The 23,272-nt window shown below is 31.8% G+C and overlaps 1 protein-coding gene across 2 annotated transcripts in view; it reads left to right on the top strand.

Annotated features, from left to right (window-relative positions):
* Window positions 1–23,272, top strand: part of LOC143234119 (dyslexia-associated protein KIAA0319-like protein) — a 122,206-nt gene that overhangs the window by 36,017 nt on the left and 62,917 nt on the right. For both annotated transcript variants that reach the window (XM_076471201.1, XM_076471202.1), the window contains exons 4-9: window positions 807–834; window positions 1,842–2,220; window positions 6,325–6,502; window positions 14,799–14,902; window positions 17,174–17,261; window positions 19,224–19,316. In XM_076471201.1, coding sequence (XP_076327316.1) covers window positions 807–834; window positions 1,842–2,220; window positions 6,325–6,502; window positions 14,799–14,902; window positions 17,174–17,261; window positions 19,224–19,316 — 870 coding nt within the window. The remainder of the gene's footprint in view (window positions 1–806; window positions 835–1,841; window positions 2,221–6,324; window positions 6,503–14,798; window positions 14,903–17,173; window positions 17,262–19,223; window positions 19,317–23,272) is intronic.

Here is a 23,272-nt window from a genome sequence, read left to right as displayed (position 1 = left end):
TGTTTTTTACTGTTGATAAATGAGTCACTGTATGCTTACATTTTGTACTAATCTTTGTGACCAAAACATTTAAAATCATATCTTGAATATGAAATTTAGAACACAAAAACATGTTTTACATAAAATATAGAATATCGTAAAACTAACGTATCTGACTTTCTAACTAAGTTACATATACATTTAAAAATTCCTTTAACCACTTTGAACTTAATGATAATGATTGCACAAAAAACAATCTGAGGTAAACCATCAGGAAGTGTATGCTAAAAAGAATAATCTTTAACAGGTTCTGGTAGGGAACAAAATTCTATATCTATTGACTATAAACATCTCCCCAAAAAGACACAGAGTATAGATAAATTCCTTCAAAACTATGACAAGGTGGAAAGAACCTCAGTAGTGGGTGTCACAAATGTATATCTCATGAATTCAAGAATGTAACAGATTTGTACTTGTTAATATTCACTCCTTGAGTTTCTAATTGGTTGACTTCCTACAACTTAAGGAGGGAATAAGATGTTCTATAAAACACAGGACTCAAGAAAAATAATTTATTTAAATACTTGCTTTTGAAAGTAAGAATTGAAAGCTTAATTGATATAAGACTTTGAATTATAAATTATATTCTTTATACTAAGACTATAACCATATATTTATAATAAAGTTGTTTAAGTTTTGAATGTAATTCTGTGAAAAAGTTGTGGCATGCATGCTTTGATCCCATTGTAGACATAAGGTTAAGTTAAATGGTTTAAGAAATGTTGTTTTTTGAACTGTCATTTTTACCTCAAGTAATTCTTTTTCAGATCAGAAAGATTTTCACTGGAATGAAAAGTGAGTATTTTATCTTGTTACTGGGTAATACGCATGGTTTAATATTTTAAATCAGCCTTGTAATCTGCACATGTTTTTCTCACAATCCTTAACATTTAATAAGATTTTGTACAAAACTGTTTGTAAGGTACTCTGAATTTCATATACACTATTTTTTTCCTTATCAGACCTTTTGTCTCAAATACTGATGTTTATCATAAACTTGCTGATTTTCTAGTGAAGTATATCGAGATGTGTACTCAAAACAAGCATATTGTGAAATAATCTACTCTTTCTCCTAATGAAATACAAAAGTTAAAGGTTGATAGAGGTGTTATACCATATTGAAGCAGTATTTTATTCGACATAATCATTAGGTTTTACCTTTTATTAAAAAAAAATTTATAAAAATATTATTTGAAGGAGATTGGATTGGAATGCTGAATTTCATAACAGATTTTACTGCCAGACCACACTGGTATACTTGCAATGAAAGTAAGGATTTCTGTGTATATGCTTAAGAGCAGATGTTCCAAACTATAAGGCCAAATTTCTCCACAAAAACACTATATGGGAAAATTCACTGTTGTAATATTATTATGATGGGTATTTTTGGGTGTGAAAGTTTCTGAGGTATCTGTGTAAGGAAAATGAGTTTTTTTTAATTTTTTTCCAGAATAAAATCTATATGTTTTGTGGCTATTGTATATAATAATATTTTATGTGGAATATCCATGGGTATTTTTATTTTTAAATCTTTTTCACTTTTATTGGTGAACAGACCTGTCTATCATCTATATAAAGACAACTTTGGTGATTTAAGTTGTTTTGTTCACTATCAGACTTACTTTTTCAGACAATTATACTATGAAAATATTTTCTAGCCCTTTTGTTTCTGTAGTTTTAGCTGTATAGAAAATATAACAATGTACTTAATCTAGCAATAGTAAAGGAGGAAAGATAAGAAAAATACATGTCTTCTCACTCATATGCTACATTTATTCAGACATTTTCTTTACTTACAATAGGTCTTTTAGTTTGCATCCTGAAGAATGGATGTCTATACTAGATGAAGAAATACCTCGAGAGACTGACAATAGTGAAATACCATACATTGTTGATGGTAAAGTTTCTCAGGTGACCACAGTTGCAAGCAACTTAGCTCCAGTGACTCCATCACGGAAGAAAACTTGTTTATATGGTGTAGATGAATATTGCCCCATCAATGAATACTGTGCCCTCAGAAACACCAGAGCTCGGCAAGGCTTGTGCAAGTGTAAGATTGGTTACACGAGGTCATTGCTTACAGGGCATTGCCAGCTTATAAAAGCAAGTAGCAGTACCTTCACAGCAATGGATACATCTGTTACAACATTACCAACAACCATTAGCACGGGATATACACATGTGAGTATCCATTTATTGTACAAGATATTTAAATATTGTCTTATCTCATTCATAACATTGTTTTATATCCTATCATCAAAATAGTGTTTCAATGCTTTGTAATACAAATTTGAAACCTAAAAAAAAATTGTCTTCTGTGCACTTTAACCAGGATTATTTTAACTATTGTGATGCCAAAACTTGTCTAGACATTTTCTACCATCAACTATGCAGATTGTTTGTTGTGTTCTATGTATTTGCTGGGATATAAGATTATATTAATGCAATTAAGTATTATATTTTTTAATTACAATTTCTTTATTGTTTTCATAATTTTGGATTAAATTTTCACATTTTTCTTTAGCTGTTGTCAGTTATAATTCAATGATCACTTTGTATTAATCTTTCCAACTGAAATTCAAATAGATTCTTTTATTCTCCAAAAATTAGCCCTACAGTCCCTTTAAACCTCAAAAAAGATTTTTGGCTTCAAACTGAGATGTGATGCCACCCAAGCTATTTATTGGATGTTTTGTCTCTAGTATTCATTTTTAGAATGTTTTGCCCATGGTTTTTGCATCTATAAGGATTCATTTTTGTTTCTCTTGAGATTGTTGTTTTTTCTTTGAGATTATATTTAGCCTGATACATAACATTCTTTGTTTTATTACAATTTAAGCAATCTACTGATGAACAATTTTTATGGGGGGAACAGTCATATCTTAATAGTTTGGAATACTTTTATTAGATTGTAAGGCCCTGACTACCCATTCTGTAGCTGAACTTCCCTCATTATTCATATATTGTTTTGTTAATAATGTGTTTGTTGAAGTTGCTAATGCTACATGTTTTACACTTTTATATATTGTATTTCTTACCCACAGAATTGTTACATTTTCTTTAGTTATAATTTACAAACATGTAAATGTGGTTGAGATTATGAATGAAATATCAGTCTGAGATGTTACTTTTTGTAGCTTTACCAGTCAAAATACTGTTTCTAATGTTTTGTGGGATAGTTTCATTGTATTCTTTTTGATATTATGTTTGGGAGATACCTTGCAGCTGTCACATGGAACAGAAATATTTCTATATATGTAAGAAAACGGCTGGTATGGGTAGAGAAAGCACTATATAGAAAAGTGAACAATGTTTCGACCTTCTACATAGTGCTTTCTCTACCCATACCAGCTGTTTTTGCATATATATTTCTCTCTACAAGCGGGTTTTTCTTGTCTTCACTGAGAGATATTTCTCCATCCTTGTGTCTTATTTTTATTGTTCAGCTCCAAGTACAATGTGTATTGTGAAAGTAACTTTGGTGCTTTAAAGTAAAAAGTTCTAAGTTATCTCCTAGTTGACAATATTTTAGACTGCTGATCAGTTGTACTTCATTCTCTTTATTAAATACTAGTATAAATGCTTCTCTTTGGGCAGCTGTTCATTCAAGGTATTATGAGCTGAACTGTATGCTTCTGTCAACAATTACTCCTGACTTCTAACTACATCTTGGCAAGCAATTTGTTGTACTTCTGCATCTTAGGTTTGTTCCTGGCTTTTTCTCAGTGGAACTTGCATCGTAACTTAGTAAGCAAGCATATCTCCTCCTTGCTCTTTTTTTTCTTCTGTAACTTGCATCTTCTCATTTAATTTTTTCTCAAAGTTTCAGACTTTCTTTATGATAAGTTGATTAGGCAGTTTCTGGCATTGTGATCTGTGATGTTTTTCATCACATTATATTCATGCTAAAGTGAAAGATACTTGTGTAATTTACAAAGATCAAGTTACTACAAAATTCCAGCAAATGTGTATGCAACAAACTCCATATGAAGAACTAAAATTCTTTCAGTCACAAAATAACTTAATTCATAGTTTAAACTTGGGTTCTGCAACAGAAAAAGTAATTTTTCTTTTAAAACATCACAATGATTCTCCACTAGGAAGAACCACTTTAAAATTCTGCATTAAACTCACTTTACCACAATTTTTTATTTAAAAACTTAATTTTGTTATTACCAAATTAATGTACATTATTGAAAAAGACATAAGTATCATTTTTTTATTGAAGAAGTGACTTAGGAAAATATGAAATAAATATTTTTTATTTTAAAATTGGTCTGTTTTTATAACATTTTTCAGTTTGCTACAATACAAAGTTTTATTGACTTGTCTATTTTATTCCACATTTCCATGTGCAAGCTGGATCAACAATTTCTCTTTTTTTTTCTTTTTTTTTAAGATTAGCAAACAGTGTGCAGGCATAACCTTAAATAACTGCACATTCTGGATATTTCCTGAATTCTATCTATTGTGGGCCTTTATATTTTTGTTCCCATAATTTTAGAGAGTCCTAATTTCTTTTCTAATATGTTTAATTGTCTTTAACAGTCAGTTGTATGGTTTATATGTCTGGACTGTGTTGGTTAATAGAAAGTTGAGGATCTGGCTCTTTCAAATTTTAACAATCACTGTATTTCTTTAGTTGAGAAACATCACTCAGATTTTGTTTGTGTTGTTTTTAGCTCAGTTTTTAGTTTTTGTATTTTATGCGACCATCTAATCGTTACTTTGGTATGCTGTAAGGGTATGGTAACACGTATTTCCTTTATCAACAGTTGAAAGAGTAATAGTTCATACAAGAGAGTGAAATGAGGGTTACAGTGTGTGTGTGTTTACTGTATGTATGTCTTGACTGTGCACTTGTTATTTCATCTGTTATACATTTTGAGAAAATTTTGTGACTTGCTAGGTTTTCTTCTCTTTTGAGATAATTTTTTGTACTTGTACATTCTCATATTCCTGTATTAAATTACATTGGAGCTCTTTTAGCTGTTTCTTACCTCAATTTCTTTTTGTCTTTGGCCACTTTTCACTTCAGTTTGGTTGCTTTTCTGAGTTTGTTCTTAGGTACAAATAGTGCATTTTTGTTATTGTTTTGCCATTCATACATTAAATCATTCTTTGTCAACTACCACAATTAGTATGTGTGTGTGTGTGTGTGTGTGTATTCATATTGACTCTGCTCTTCTTCTGTCTTCAATTCATACACTTCTCTCTAGATCAAAGGTAACTTTTGTTTTTGAAAGTCTTTACTGTTTCATAGATGTTGCTCTTGTCTTTCTATGTGGTTTCTGGACAAACTGATTTCTGTAACCTGTAGTTATAAATCTTTGAAGTCGCCTAAGTGTTTCTTTTAATAATGCATACCTGACTGAGTGATGAGTAACTAATCCACAGGTACTTTCTTTTCCTTATTAACCTGTTTAATTAAAATGCAGTGTTCCATCCTGCAGCTTTTGCTCAGTGTCACTTTCTTCCTTTTCTTTAAATTTTTTTTGGTTTCCTGTAAATTTTGATGTCTGTAATTTTCCATATGATAATGAATCCACAAGTCACCATGAATCAGCTTCTCACATGCATTCTCAGCATTTGTTTTTATTTTATTATTTTTTGCTTTTCCTATTCAGTTTTCTTATGTCTTATGTGGGGATTTAACATAGCATAATAAAGAGGTAAGATTGTATTTAAAAACAATTTATTTTTGTAGTGAAATTCCTTTTAAATACTTCTTGTATGATTATCCTTCATTCCTTGATATGTCTGTTTCACACTTAACAGAGTTAAATGGTTCTTATATGGGTTTTAGCATGCACACACTCAAAGTATTATGGCTATTCAATGCTTTGGAACTCATCTGTGTAGAAGTATCATTATCGAAAAAGTAATAATCTGTCAGGTGTGCCAGAATTACCATAATACTTCATTACAATTTATTATCAGCCATGAAAGTTAGATTTGTTAATAAAAAAAGAAAATGCATGATAAAATGCTAGAAAAAAGTATTTTTCCAACAGACATATTATTACAAAAACATTTTAGTTAGTGCAACTTAGGTTTATTTTTGTGTAATGGCACTAAATGTTCTTGTCTGTTAGAAGAGTACATCATTATCCCTTTACTCAGGTCAACAACCTCTAGTGAAATATTTAGTGCAAGCATTGATGGTAATTGTAAAAGTAAAATGAGTGGCAAGATGGTGATTATTTTAGTCAGTTGTCTCATTTATTTATGCATAAACTTGCTGGAAAATAGTTACGGACACCATTGCATTTGTCTTTTTTACAGCCATCTACTACTACAAATTTTGGAGATAAAACTAGTAGTGTGGTAGATACAAAATCCAGTTCCACGTCTGCTCCATTAATTCACCATTTGGTGGTTTCGGCAGGAGGCAACAAGCAAATCCAATTACCTGAAAATGAAGTAACTTTGTCAGCATATGCTTTGCCTCAAGAGAAAGAAGGTATGTTAAGCAGTAGATCATAGAAAACCAACTGTTGTTTGTTTTTTTTCACTGTCATCTTGTAACTAGTTTAGTGGTATATAAGTTAATTTGTATTACTGTCATTTATGTTTCAGTCCAGAAGAGTTAGAATTATTTTGTTATTTAAAGTTTCAATATGGGCCTATGTTAAAAAAAGGCATTAAACTTAGCATGGCTATGTATTAAAATCACTTTTCTCCCAACAACTAAATTTGGAGTAGTTTGAACGTTTTGTTCACTAGAGTATGTGCTTTTGCATTTGTGATTAATATCTATGTATTTATACAGAGTATAAGTGATTGTTTTCAGTTAATCTATCAATAATGTTAAAACAAGATTTTTCACTCCAAAAGGATCTTCAGGTGTTCTTATGTTGTTACACAGTAGGTCTGTTTATTAAATACCCATGCACTGAAACTTAAGTGCTATGATTTTTCTAAAGGCCTAAGTAGTAAAATATAAATGATATATTTTATAAAATTTATGAAAAGCTTTGACTGTGACAACAAATGTTTGTACAGTTCTCATTTTTCTTTTTATTGCTTATTTTCAGAGGTTTTGTTATGTGAATAAATATATGCAGATTACAATGTCTTGGTTTTATAAGACATTTAATATCAATTAATGTTGTAACAATTTTCTGATGAACTAATGCATCATGATGTTTTGCCCAATGACACTTGTAGTTCGACCACTTTATTGAGATCCCATGTTATGTGGGCCTGTCAGTACATATTACACCTAGAAGATTTGTAATTATCTACCATCAATATGCCTATTCATGTCCATGATTGCTTGCTGTATGTGTCTAGTGAATCCACAAACTTCCCTTGTATTTTTTATTTCAGTGCACTTCAAAGTGTGTTGAAATTGTTAACAGTGGGAATAAAGTTGCTGTCTTCTAAATGATGGTGAACAATGGCTGACTGATTATATGGGGTATTTTGCACATACTCTTAATTCTTGAACTCAAGCAACAAATTATAGAGCCCCAGCATCCATGATTAAACCTTGGACATATAAATTTATAAATGATATAAAAGCAGTGGATTTTAATAATCTTATCTTGAAATTCAAAGTTTATTTAAATGAAATATTGGTGTAAACCTTATTATTAAAACCATTTTAAATATATAGCACATTTGCCTGTATGTAGTAAAATGAACTCTTTTAGTTTTATGACATTGACTAATTGTAGAAGTTTACAAAGCTAATAAAAACTTCTAAATAATGCTGTCAGTCAAATGCAGAGGCAAGAGGCAAACTATTTTTCATCAAAAAAAAATTTATATTCATCACTTCTTTATAAAATTATTTGTAAATTGATATAGTAGTAAAATATCAAAATGAAAATACATCCCAGTATTTGTATTATAATAGCACTTTCAAAACTTTTACCTAAATTAATTATTTTAGTATCTAAAAATGGTAAGGTGGATACAGTCATAAATTTAATATTACTGTTTTGACTATTCAAGTAACTTTAAAATTCATATACATCAAATTTCTGTTTAAACATAACAAATGTATCATCTTAGTATCTTGTATAATATAAAGGCTTACACTGTTCTGATCAATTTTCCAACCACGTTTTTTTTACAATAACTTAAAAACAGATTATTTAAAGATTGTGTGACTCTTGAACTCATTTTCACACTATTTGTTTATAATTACAAAAGAATATAAACTATTTTTAATGTTGTTTTTTAATTAATTGGTAGCTACCGACAATAATGTGAATAAAAGTGCTATTTTTTTACACCTGTAATAACATTTGAACTTTAGAATGTTAAATTACTACTTAACTCTTATTTTATTTAAAGGTAAGTTTAGATATAATGACTCTGTTTGAACTACCAGTTTAGAAAGGTTTGTAAAAACTAATTTGGTAACACCTTTAGGAAACTCAAAGCTATATATCACCATAAATTCATATGTTACATAAGGTTAAAAAAACATCTACAAAAACCTGGTAATTTATGAGTAAAAGTACCTATAGGTGACACAGTTGACCTTATAAAGCAATTTAATTTGTGTATGTAAATGAGCATGCAACAACCCTCCATCAATAGGAATGTAACACAATTCCTAGCACAGCTGACTCCCTCTATTCAGCTTAGCCTAACTTCACTTACTGATTGGCACTCATTGTGTTCAGATGTGTTTTTCACCTATCCATTACAGAATTTTCAATCAGTTCTTTATTTTGTTTTGAGGACCTACTTTTTGTTTCTATTTGATATACATAAATATTACATGTTTGCATTATGTATAATACATGATTCTTTAGAGCTCCCTGTTTAAACTTTTCTACTTCTACTGTTTATAGAAATGGATTCTGAGTTTCATATCAACAAAAACAAAATATAATTATTACAATGGCAACTGGTCCACAATTGTCAATAGAAGATGTTACATCCTTTGTTTACCAGGAGTTGGTTATCTTCTTGCGGGTTCCTGATTCTCCTGTGGATTTTCTACGTATGCCTTGTTCAGGACTATTGGAACAAAAGAAGATGGATTTCATTAGCCTAATTCCTCCTTCCCTGTGTCACATAGTCAAGTTTAGCTCCAGTGGCAGCACCCATGCCTCCTCTTCCTTTCTTGACGTTAATGAGGTATATTTCACTTTGTCTTCATCTTTCTCTTTCTTTCCATTTTAAGTGAGAAATCTTCTGGCCTATATCTTGTTCTTTCCCACCTCACTAGTTGTTGGGGTTCATGCTGTTTAGGTTGGGGGACTAATGATGTTCAGGTGCAACATTCCCTCAACTTCCTTGTCATGTGAATAACCATGCTATGACTTGCCATAGATTTGCATTTCCTTTTTTAGACTTTCAGCAATGGGATCCTTTTCTGGTTCTATTACTTTTTTGATGTTTTCCTAACCTCTGTTTCTTGTATCTACTTCATTACTCTCCCTCTGTCATTTCCTTTTTTGAATTCACCTTCTATTATAAGCTGTTCATCCTTCATTGAAGAGTTTTAGATGATCATTCATGCTTTTCTTTTTTCTAGGTGTGCACATTTGTCCTCATCCACCCTTTGCCTACTCACTTTGTCTCCTCTTGTTAAGATCTCTTCACTCTAGATGCCCATTTGTCCCATTTAAATTTTACCCACTTCTGTATGGGGCTTGTGCATGGCTTTTTTTAAGACAAGATGTTTTTAGGGGTCTCTTCAGCTCGCGTGAGACTAGAGTTGAATCTGCGCATTTGTACACCTCTCTTTCATCATTGGTTACCTGTTTGTCTGCAACTTCTCCTGCTCTTATTTTTCCTCCTTTCTTTCCTTTACCAGTGTATGTTCCATGGCATTTTGCAAAAGTCATTGGCGATGGTGACACTGTCTACCTTACAAATGTTTTTTAGTTTTTAAAAGGCCATTAATCTTTTTAATGCTATTTAAGTTTTTATTTGATAAATTAGACCTTTTTTTAATGTAATTCCTTTTTAAGAATTAAAGTACAACTAGTTCGATTTGAAATTAGAAAATGGCTATAATGTCAAATAACTCAACCTGGACTAGAAAGCCCAACTTCAGGTGTCTAATGCTGATGTTTGAACTTACCTGTTAGTTGTCCTGGAGAGTTATAATAATTACAAATATCCTACAGAAAGTCTTTTAAAACTTCTGTTACTTTACTTTCTGTAAACAGCTGTGATGTTAAACAACTCAGAACCAGGACTGGGAAGGCTGACTTCAGGTGACTAATGCTGATATTTGAACTAACCTGTTAGTCATCCTGGCAAGTTGTGATAATTAAAATTATGTTACAGAAAGTCCTTTGAAACTTATATTACTGTAGTTTCTCTCTTACTGCTGTAAACTACATGTAATAATTGGATTTAACACTATTTATGTTTTTAATTCAAAAATTAAACTTTTTTTGTTTTGCCTAGATTCCTTTTTATAAATTTTAATAATTTTACTCTGACTTTTACCAGATGTTTGGCACAAATAGCGTAGTTGCTTTGCACCATAAAATGCCAAACCAACTCTTTCATGGTTCCTATTTGTTCATTCATTAAACCCTTTACCTTTCCTGTGGTGTTTCTACTACTATCCTTATGGGTTAGATTTGCTACCTTATTTACCTGGTTTATTCTTCCCCATCTCCCTATGATTGTTGTCTATTCCATGTCATCTTCCATTAAATTCAACACCTTACCATGCATCTCTTTATCCAATTTCATTTTTCAATAGAGGATATAATTTGTGCTGGTATGTGGACTGCTCCACATATATATATATTTCACATTATTTTCATCATCTGTTTTTTCCTGCTTTACACATTACCATCTATCTCCCTTTGCCATCTTGACTCCCTTGAGGTGGATTCCTGTATATGGTTTGGTACCTCCCAGAGAGGATTCTGTACTTTCAGTTTACCCCCTCTGGAATTAGAACATCCACACATGTGTTTGCCATGCGTGACGACCCACAAAGAGGAGAAGAGGACCCTGATGGTTGAGGGGTCCAACTCCAACACATCACTTTGGTCTGAATTCCTGTAGATGGTGATCTTGGGGTGGCCTCCCAGGGTCAGTCGGGTCAACTGAGTACCAGTGTTGGGCATTTTAAATGAATGTTGTGGACATTGTGTCTGATGCTGGTATTTGGCTATAGTGCTCACAAAGCACTTGCACTGTTACAGTGTGCTTGTTTGGCATTGCAGTGTGTCCCATTGTAGGACACTGAATCATCTATTTTTTATGGATACCTAATCCTTCAAAAAATAATAATATAGTGAAAAAACAGCTAATCAGTAAACGACCATATATAGACTGTTTCACAATCAGAACCTATCCTGTCATTTTTAATTCTTCATTCTTTATCTGACAAATCTGCGAGGCAAATGCCTCTCTTTTTCATTCAAAAGGGATTAGAGCAGCTTACTGGCTCACCCAAGTCTCTCAGGAAGTTACACTATGGAGACATTATAGTGGAAACATCTGCACATTTCTATAGCAAACTCCTCTTGAGGTTGAAGTCCATTAGAAATATACCCATTGAGGCTACCTCCCATGGTGCTTTGAATTCTTCTTGAGAAATGATCATAGAGAGAAATTTGAATAGCATCCCCAAGTCAGAGATCCTCACTGGTTTCTTCAGCCAAGTTGCCTTTGCTGGGCATTGTATTTCCACTCATAAAAGTGGAATTATGCTGCTGGAAAATGTCTTAATTTTGAAGTTTACATCACCACGTCCACCTGCCTCTATCAGTCCAGGTTTTCTGAGCTTTAATGTGCAACCATACATTTTTAATCCTTTTGGATGTTTCCAGTGTCAGCAGTTTGGACATTTGAAGGCATCTTGTCATGGTTCTTTTAGATGTGGTTATTGTGGTGACAAAGATCATGAAGCCTACAAATGTTGAATGTGGACCCACACTATGTCAGTTGTGATGGTTAACATCCCTCTTGCTACCAATTTTGTTCTAAGTAGGTTCAGGAGAAATAAATAAAATGTTTACATAATGTCCATAATATTTCTTACCCTGATGTTCAGAAGTTATTCTCCTCAATTCCATCTCAGACGCATGCTGCTGCACTATTTTCCATTTCTTTAGTGCAAGTGCAGACTGATTTTTCCATGCCTCCAGAATATTCATTCTCAAATCTTTTGCCCTCTATGAATAAGTGAATTAACAAGTCAATGTCTACTTCTGTCTCTGCCCCCACAATTCCTTCCAGTGATGCCTAGGTCCATTTCCTTCAGCCTTGGCTTCTGATATCTGTTTGAATCATTATTCTTTAGCCCCAAGATACAGAACAATAATTTTTATGCATCAGTCACTGGAGTCTATGTCCACTGACTGAGACCTGCCCCCTTGACCCAGGGCAGGATCTATGGAGATCAACATACCTTCTTCTAATACAGAAAAATTATGTGGTCATAAAACAAAGGGTTTTTCCACCAAATTCTTCTCCACCGAAGTAAAAATGACTACTTCAGTACAATGGAACTATTAAGTTTTCCATTCTATTCTAGATAACATTAGATTTTTGATTTATTCCTCTCATCTTGTGTTTCTTTCAATACAGGAAACATTCCTAAAGCCTGCTGACATAGTCAACAGTTTTATTTATATTGGAATGACAGGTTCTGTAATGGATGAATACATGAAGGATTGAAGCTGCATGTGCCCTCCCTGTTTTTGCCACTTGATACAACCTTGGAAACCATGGCCATCCTTGTTTCCTTGGATCATACTATCACTGTTTGTTTTCTCTACGTGTCTCCTAGAGAGACTCATGATTAATCAGACCTTGATGCTCTTGTTGAAAAGTTGCCATATCCCTTTTTTAATCCTTGAGGATCTTACTGGACACAAACCCTTTTGAAGTTGTGCTGATGTTGATGGGAGGGGTCATTTTGTGGAGCATATACTCTCAGGCCACAACCTTTCTATCTTCAATACTGGTTATTATACTTGTTTTCATGCACCTAGTCAGTCTCTTACTGCTATTGATCTGTTTGTCTGCTATCATTCACTTTTCTGTGACCCATGGGGCAGTGATAACTTTCCTGTCATTTTGAGAAAGATTGGCTCTGGTCAGTATCATTCAACCCATGTACCTTGGTGGAAGTTTGACCAGGATAACTAGCCTTATCTCACCACTCTTTTTTTTTTCTGAACTTGTCATCCTGCTGTCATCTGTAGCAGTGACAAACTGCATCACCCAAGCAGCTGCTCAGTATGTTCCTAACATCTCAATACATTTTCCATGGTATCCTCGTTATTGGTAGAGTCCTACCTGCCATGAGGCATGGAAGATGTAGACCTGGGATACTTTCCAACAGTATCTCTCTCTCTCTCTTATCACATAATTTATCAGCAGGCCCATGCCTAAACTCAGTAGCTCAGATGTCAAAGCCAAAAGGAATTTTGGATTAAGTTTACAGTTAGCTATTCTTCTACCACCACTTCCAAAATCATATGAGACAAAATATCTGTTTTCCAACAGCCAAGAAGTTGCTGATGTACAGAACATTGCTGGTGCTCTTGATGAGATATTTTCTCATATACTTAGCATTTCTGTTTATTCTCCCACCTTCATAGCCATTAAGTGTGTGGTAAATTACACCTTTACACTGGTGGAACTCAAACTTGCTCTTCATCATTCTGGCAGTACATCAGTTAGACCTGCTAATTTTACTATGAGATGCTGCAGTTTCTCTCTCCTGCCTCTCTTACAATTTTCTGGTTATTTTTAACCAGATCTGACAGGAGAATGTTTTCCTGATGTGTGCCACCAAGCTATTATCCTCCATTTCTCTAAGCCCAGGAAGGATAGCAAGATTCCTTCTAATAATAATCCAAATATACCTATCACGGTCTTGCTGGTGTTCTTTGGGGTTGAAGTTCTCCCTAAAATCTGCCATGCCCTAACCCCATTACACCAAGGATCCCTCCTATGATTCCATCCTTATTGTGACATCATTCTCTCTGGCAAAATGTAAACCTGGCTCAGTAGTGGGTTTCCTTTGGGTGCTTTCTGAAGGGAGCATATTTGTGTACTCTTACATTGGTCTCTCCACCAGGTCAATAAGAGTTCTGGCTATTCTGTGAGAAGAGTTAATTAAGATGTTATCTCAGAAGTTAACACTTCTCTTACACTGAAAATGTATTTTTGATAGGTTCATGCCTTTTTTCACCTTTCATTCCCAGTTTTGATGTATTCTCCTTTTATGTTGCTCAGCCATGAAGTGAAGTCAGACTGTGTCACACTCCTGTTGGTGGATAATTGTCACATGCTTATTTGCATAATGTCATACAGCTTCCTTACATGAAAATGTGAAGGTAGGTGGGGGTATCAAGACCAGTGATAAGTGAAATTCTTTACATGTAAAAGGGAGAAGAAGTCAGGAAAAGCTATTCTATGAGAATAGATGAGAACATGTCCAAAATGTATTTTCAGTCTAGGTAAGCATTAATTTTTGCACAGATGTGTAGCATTATTCCAGATAAGGAGCTCAGATCTTTTGATAGGCATGTCATTCTTCGAAGTTATGTCATACATTATAAGTAATGATGGGAATATTGGGGAAATCTCAAAACACCATATTTCTTTTCTTGTTCTTAAAATAACTCATTTTCTGATTTTTGTGTTTAAGTTTTTAGTTAGTCTACTTTCCTGTAACACACTGAGAAAACTGAGAATTATATAAATATCTTTTTTTTGTAAATGTCTCATTTAATCATCATATAACACATGAGTTGGAAACATTGGTGTTTTCACATTTATTCATTGACTATTAAATTAATTAGGAGAGAAGTACAAGTATCGTTGGACATTGGTATCTCAACCAGGTGGAGATGAGGAAACAGGAATTATGCAAGGTCAAACAAGTTCAACCCTAAAATTGTCAAAGGTTTGTGTGAAAAAAACCCATTTGAATTAGCAGAGAAAAAGTTATTTAAATTTGTCATTTGCAAAATATTTTGGTTGTTTTGTAGTATATCAGCAAGAGAAAAAATTATACAGGCTGTTATAGAAGTAATTTACTAACATTCCTTTTATATCTTGTTCTCCAAAAGCTATACTTCTTCTACTATTTTTAATGTAAAATGAGTTAGTATTACTTTTTGAAGTAAGAAAGTTTAGCACAAATGTACCCCATAATAGAAAAATCAAACAACTTTAAAGGATATTTAGTTGAGTACTCCTTATAGAAGTGACTTTTCATATTATACACAAAAAAACAGTATTTAGTAGTAGTAGTTCTTTGTTCGTATTTTTTACAAATATCACATATAAATGTAGAAGATAATTTACAATACAAATATTTTTGTATGTGCAAACTTATAAATAATTTGTAAAAGTGAGCTTCTCAAAGTTCTATTCAATAGAAAATTAGTCTCTGGCATTTTCATGAGCTCACATGTTATAAGTGTACTAAGATTTAGACATTAAAATGAGAGGGATAACTGTTCATAATTTAGATGTTTTTTTATGTTTCCAAAATAATTAATTTACATGCATTAAAGTTTTATTTTAGCAGGCACTGTATATCACAACATCAGTGTGATTATGGTCAAATACTGGTTTATTGAAATGCCAAGGACTTAAGATACTAGAAAATCTTATCTGGGTCCTCATTTTTAGTTTTAATGCGTAATCAATGTATTGTATTTAATACAAAAAAGGTTAAAGGAAAGGGACATACCGTTTGGACTTTGACACCAACCAAACCAACCATGTATTAGAGATAACCAATTCCCACATACAATTACAGTATTCATATTTATGTTTAGTTGTTTGTCATTTCTTGTATTAACAGTGTAAATTCACTTTATTTTTAGATTCCATATTAATATTTTTATATTGTATTTTTGTCTAATGTTGTTTGTACATTCATAACTTTAGTCATGACACATTTATTGAATGTGAATGAATAATGATTTAACTATACAATTTTTCCACTACTGATAGTGTTCTTTGTAATGGCACTAATAATGTCTGTTGGTCCTTAAGGTTATGGAAAGGATTTATTATTTTCATTTGACTATAATGATAAAATAAAAAAAAAATCATGATGTGTTTGTTATCTAAAAGTTTGCTATAAAGATATTTAGTGGTGCTATCACTTTTCAAACATTGCTTTAAGTCATTTAATACATATTTTATCTAGTGATATTGACTGAAGTCCAATGAATTTCTGCAACTTTCAAAGTGGTTAGTTCAAATTGTTCTTTGCAAACATATTTAAATAATTTCTTCATGTTTATTAACACATTGTCTTCCATCAAAGTAGTAATACTTCATTCAATTAGAATTGAACATGACTGCTCAATCACAGCAGATGTTGTTAGACTAGTTATTTTCAAATATTTTTTCATGAAGCAGTTGGAAGTTAACAATCTTTACTAACTTTTATACAATCTGTATTAACCAAAAATAGTTAATTTTTTGTTAGAAATAATATTTCTGCAGAGTTTTTTTTTTGTTATAGATGTTTAAAATATTAAAATAGCCTGAATTAGAATATACTGTATCTTACATCAACAATTTTTCTGAAATTATTTTCAAAATTCCCCAAATAAATGTTTGTTTAATGAAATGTCAGAAAAGCTGCTTACCTTTAGACCTTTTACTACATGTAATTCCTACACGTTATTTGATTTGAATGCTCTTTAGTCATCCATCTGAAGATATTTATTACACGTGTAAAGTCTCAAGAAGTTGAATACAAAATGATTGTTTCTTAAGTCTGATGGTTTGCATCTAACAAACAAACACGCCTTTACTTTAATGAAAACTATAAAACAAAAAAGACTAAATATATGAGAATGCTTTTGATATTTATTTCCCAGTAGGTAAGCAGTAAGTCTACAAACTTACAAAACTAAAACTGTGGGGTTTAATTGCCTCTAGTGGACAGTTTGCAACTAGCTCATTGTGTAGCTTTGCACTAAACCAATACTGTTATGCTTTGAATTTTATAAAAGAAATTTTCACCAACATTATAATTTATACTAGCCCATATTGGTTTGTTTTAAATTTTCTTTAGATTTTGAATAAACTAACAATATTTTGTGATAAAAGTAGGCCAAAACAGTATGAAGTTTTGGTCAATATTTACTGCCTAAATAAATCTGTGTACACTTTTTGCTAAAGTTTTCCTTTTTTCAATATTATTTAGCTCCGAGCTGGTATATACGTGTTTGAGATTGCTGTCACTGGGAATGGATCATATGGAGTAGACACAATTAAGGTTACTGTTCTACCACGTAAGTTTAGGTTTTGTTAATGAAAATTCATTGTTACGTCAGTGAATGGTCATAAGTACTGTAGCAGCTTCTTCAAAGTTTTATAAACAAAATCTTATCTACCTTTCTGAAATGTATTCTTTATCCTCTCACATTTTCAATTCTTTTTGCACTGTTTTTAATAATTGACAAATAATAGAGTTTCCAAACATTTATTAACAAACTGTTTGAAATTCCTTCAAACATTGCAGTGAAAAAGAACATAAAAGTACAAATATATTCCTAATAAAAAAATGATTTCAGTTTCTCTATTAACATTTGATACTATTATTAGTATTATAGCCACACATTTAATAAAATACAATACCATCTGTAAATACCTTTACAAAGCATACTTATACTATAGTAATCTGTTAAGAAAATTAAAATAAGATTCATGTGCAGCCAGATCTAAACTATATCCATAAATATAAGAATAATTAGCTATTAGTTCAATACATGTATGAACTTAGGTTTTAAGAGTTTTTCAGTCGAACATTTTAATATCTGCAGATCTATTATTCAGATGCTTATTTACAAGAGCTATTTCATAATAATGTGCTCTACCATTTGTTACAAATGAAGTGTTTAACAGTAAAGGGTTGCATACTTTCTGAACATCTACCTTTAATGTTAAAAGACTAGAGAGAAGTAAGAGAAATATGAACATTTGACTTTACTAACATTTCATAAATTAAAAGATCCAGTAAAAATAGGTATGTTACAAACTAATTTACAATAATATAATCAGTTTCAAGAAAGTGTTTTTTTTTTTTTTCTGCCTGCTACTTTTATTGCCAAGTCTGAAACCAGAAATCTGGTGATTTAAACAAAATGAATTTTGTTGTTTGTTTTGGTACATATAAATGCATATTTTATAATAAACAATGTTGTTAGACTTGCATAGACTAAGATATGCATAATATCCATAGCATATAATAGAATTGAGTTTGTTGTGTTATTCCATGTGAAGTATTAACTACTACCTAAAATATATTTTAAACAATTGATTTCTAAGAATATTTAACCCTCTCACTCCAGCCATCTTTTACTATGCATGTCAGAATAGCTTGTAAGTAATGCAATTTGATTGTGTAACGTGAGCTCTATGTGCTTGTAGTGATTTACAACTTATAATGATGCAAACAGTAGTTAGGTATAGTTCAAAGAGAAAGCAAAGGAAAATAAAAAGAAAATAATAATAAATAGATGTGTACTGTTACAAGCTTAGAGCTACTTAGGATAAATGAATATAGTTTCGTGTTACAATTTGAAGTTATTTTAGTAAGAAAATAAGAGTAATTTTGATTTATTCTTTTGGTAGTTATGAGGTCAGTCAAATAATCTAATCCTGTTTTGACGTAGAGAAAAATAACATAATGTATAAAATTGTACTGAAAACAAAATGTTTGAAATTTATTTAGGAGGTTTTAGGGATTACACAAAAGAAACTTGAGATAAGAAAAACATATTTTTAATCTTAACTTTTCATACAGAGTGTTTAAAACAAATACTTAATATATTAATGGAAAAAAATCTTTATTTTAGTTTCTTAAAAATACTTTGATAAAAAAAATATTTCTTTTCATGTAAAACATCTATAATGTTAATTATAAGATTGCCAGATGTTGGGAAGATGTACACACGATATTGAAAGTTAGAAGTATTTATAATCTATAAAGACTTTAAACAAGTACAGAAAGGTCATGTGGTTGTTCAAATTGACTGAGCCTGTGTTGAAGTTACTAGAATTCACATAAACATTTTTGTGTGATCTTTTAATTTTAAATACATAGTTAAAGCTAAAATATTTTCATGAATTGAAAATAATGTCCATTATTACAAATGGAAGATGTAAAAATTATTGTTGCTTATCATAACAATTAATAAAATAAGTAAAGCTACATTAATACCACTAAGTCTGAATTTTTAATATTTTAACAGCCAAACGGAACAACAAGCCTCCTGTAGCTATCATCCAGCCTTCCAATGTTACTGTCAAACTCCCAAATAAAGACACTGTGTTAGATGGTTCTTGTAAGTTTTGCATGTGTTAAGAATATAAGTTTCTTAATTCCATAAGGTAATTGTCATATTAATATGTAAACTTAGACTGATTTTATTAGTGTATGAATAATTTTATAGGCTTTCAAAATTTCAAAAATCCAGGATAAAATCTTGTAATTAGTGGTTGTGATAAAAATCAAACAGTAACTTTGACAGAAGAATTTTGTTTTGGAAATCAATACTGGTGTTTTTATATGTTGCTAACTGTACCAAAGTTTAAGTTCATCACAGAAAACAAAGAACGTTTTTTTTATCTAGGTATATTACATTTAAGCCTCCACACTATCTTTATGTTCATTAAAAATGTTGACTCACTCTGTAGAAAATTAAAAGTAGGAGACATTGGTCAATTCCAATGCATTATTCAGTTTACCATGTGTCACTTAGTTATACTGATTTCAGAAACTTCTATGATTTACACCTTTCATCAGTGATAAAGTCAAATCAAAGGAATAACACTAAGCTTCATGTTGTGATTGATGTTCATGTGTGGTGTTTTACATAAATAAAATATTTGCATGAATTTCTCATTTATAGCATGTGTAGCTACTCAGAGATACTTAATCTAGAGGGAATTTGTGTTATTTTTTGTCTTTTATATGGTCATAAATAAGATTTCTTTTAGCTGAGAAGTTTATCTACAATTATAAGCATTTATTTATAGTTAAGGCAGGGGTTCCCAACCTTTTGGCACTCGCAACATGAAAATGTAATTGATGAAATAAAATTAATGTTATCCCAAGCTACTTCTAACAAGGCTATGCGACTCCCCTGCCAAGGCTTCCCGACCCCTGCCAAGGCTTTCCACCCAAGGCAACCCCACCGGTTGGGAACCCCTGAGTTAAGGGAATGTATTATTACCTGAATGTTTATCTTAAAATTCACCAAAGTATTATCTACATGTATAAAAAATGAGAAGATAGAAAATTGAAATTTATCAGACTTTTTTTTAAAGTGTTTTCTGAGAAAAAGAAACATGCTTATGACCACTTTGGAGTAAGCAGTACCTATTGTGGGTTTGCTTTTGAACTAACACAAGGAAAACAAATAATCTTTCATTCATTAGCATGGGAAATCTTGCTTTTCAGGATGAGTATTTGCTAATATATAGATTGAGACATCTCTCTTTGAGTGTAATATTGATAGTATTGTGCGCAGGCTAATACACAGACCTGTGAGAACTAGGGCTTTCACCCCACATTTTAAGAACTGTGTTATGATATGTACTCTGCTCAAAGATTAATAGGAAATATTATATATAAGTAGAAGATTTGTAGGTGTTTTAATAGTTACATGATAAAAACATGCCCATCACATAGTATAGCTTTATTTGAAGGGTTTTTAGATTTTCTTTGTTTAGAGCCCCAGAAGTTTATTATCCAGCCTTGGATGTTGTAAAAGAAATCAGCGTGTTTGAATGTCAGCATATCTTAGGTAATGTCAGCCACAATGCCAATTTCTTTATGTTAGACAATTTGATGTTTCCTCTCTAATAACCCATTCAACTTGTCAGGTGTTTGTCTAAGTTGACATCCTATGTATTCTAACACATTTAACTTTTAAATTGGAGATTAACATTAGCTTGTTCTAGTGACCCCAAACCAAATGTCATAAAGATGTTTATGTGAAACCAAATATAATAGATTGCTTGTACTTAAATTATCAAGTTAAATCCTTGTCATAATTTCAAACACACTTTAGATCTGCAAATGAAGTATACGTATGTAGTTCATTATTAATGAATATTAAATAACAGGAATTTTCAACTTGAACAGCATCTTTGCAACATATGAGCTAACCAGCTAAATCAGAGACTTTTAGATTACAGGTTGATTTATCCTTAATCATAAACTGTAACCAGAAAGAAGGGAACTAGTCAGCAGCACCCTCCATGATAAAGGTTTTATTTAACCCATTAAACTAAATAAAGCAATCAACTTTTATAATTCACCCACAGATGAAAATACAAAGTATATCCACTGATTTTACAACTTAGAATTATTGACCAATAATTCTCTGCAGCTCAGCATATTAACAATTATGCTACATCCAGCCCAATCCTCAAAATATTTAAATAAATTATCCAGTGAGATGTTTAAAAGCCAATTTTACAGCACAAATTAAAGAAGACCCAGTCAATCTTAAGAATTTTCTTTTATTAATGTACTGATTTAAAGAACAGTGATTCTGATCAATCATTAAAAGATAGTAATTTAATGCAAAATAAATCAGAAAATCCAGTAAAAATGCCCATGGTCATCAAGAATCTAACTAATTTTTACAGCTGTAATTTTATCTCTTGTTTACATTTCTCAGTTTGTATGTTATATTCAGCTTTTATACTTGAACTTATGAAAAAAAAAAGCCTTTTAAGTTAATACAGCCACAAACTCTAGACTTTAATGTTGTGGGCTCAGAGCACTCATCTTTTCAACCCTTAGCTGCTTCTTAATTGCTGGCAATTTTGACATCACTGTTTGGATTTTGTGTGATAGATGAATTATTGCAGTGCATTTTGTGTGATAGCCACAGACATTATCTGTTATGGCTTAAGAATGATAACGAAGACTAATAATAAAGGAGTAATTTTAATTTTGGTGTCATAATAGTGTTGTTTTTGTTTTGTGTGTGTGTGTGTGTACATATATGTATGTATATTATTGTAATATTACATAGAAAAACACACCAAAAAAATAACACAGCTACAAAGCAGACACATACCACCTGGAGATGCACCATAAGGTGAGTAGTTATGTAATGTGCCCTGGTGTTTGAGGTACTGGCAGAAGTAAGAACTCAAATTGCATTGAAAGTACACCGTCTTTCCAGTTTAACTTCAGTTTCACAGGACTCACATTTTTAAAACATGAATCATTAAAAGAGTAGATGTGGGTACTATAGCCTACAATTTTCCCTGTCTGTACCACCTTTTGCTGTTAAAGGTGGTTGCTCAAAAAAATAAATAAACATTTTAAAAAATTTCAGATAAAGAAATAGTTGGAATACCATACATCACTGAGGGTGACAATAACACTGTCCTTGAAGTAGGCATTCCAGCTCCCATAATTGTGTTTGGACATAAATATCATGATGTTAGAGTATTACTATACTGAGACCAACTTATATTGTTAGTACAGCACTCATCCTCCACCCATCCTTGCTACTGTCAAGACCTTCAAAGGTTGTCTACTATTTGCATAGTAGCAAGTCTTATATGGGGAAATTGATACATCTACATTAATACACCTATACAAGATACAGTCCAGATAAATATTTAGAAATTATTATTTATTATGTTAATTATGAGTTTGTTTATACTGGTATTTTTAAATTTACATATATATTTTATATACCTTTTACAAAATAATTTAAAATATGTAATTAGTTATTAAATTTATTGAAAATAAGTTTATTCACTAATATATTAATTAATTATTTTTCACACTAACACACACACACACACACACACACACTCACTCACTCACTCACTCACTGGCCACTTTATTAGGTACACCTATCTAGTACCATGGAGGACCACTTTTGCCTCCAGAACAGCCTGAATTCTTCACAGCATAGCTATTCAACAAGGTGCTGAAAAGATTTCTCAGGGATTTTGGTTCATGCTGACTCGATAGCATCATGCAGTTCTTGCAGATTTACCTGCCACATATTCATGCTGTGAACCTCCTGTTCCACCTCATCTCAAATGTACTCTATTAGATTGAGATCTGGGCACTGTGTAAGCCATTAGAGTGTACTGAAATCACTGTCATGTTTATGGAACTAGCCTGAGATGATGCATGCGTTGTGACGTGGTGCATTATCCTGCTGGAAGTAGCCATTGGAAGAAAGCTAAACTATGGCCATGAAGAGATGTGCTGTGGTCAGCAGCAGTAAAAACTAATTAGCCTTTCTGATTAGAGTTA

The sequence above is a fragment of the Tachypleus tridentatus genome, chromosome 12 (genome assembly GCF_004210375.1).
Source record: "Tachypleus tridentatus isolate NWPU-2018 chromosome 12, ASM421037v1, whole genome shotgun sequence".
Lineage (NCBI taxonomy): Eukaryota > Metazoa > Arthropoda > Merostomata > Xiphosura > Limulidae > Tachypleus > Tachypleus tridentatus.
This window is presented reverse-complemented; position numbering and strand designations above follow the sequence as displayed.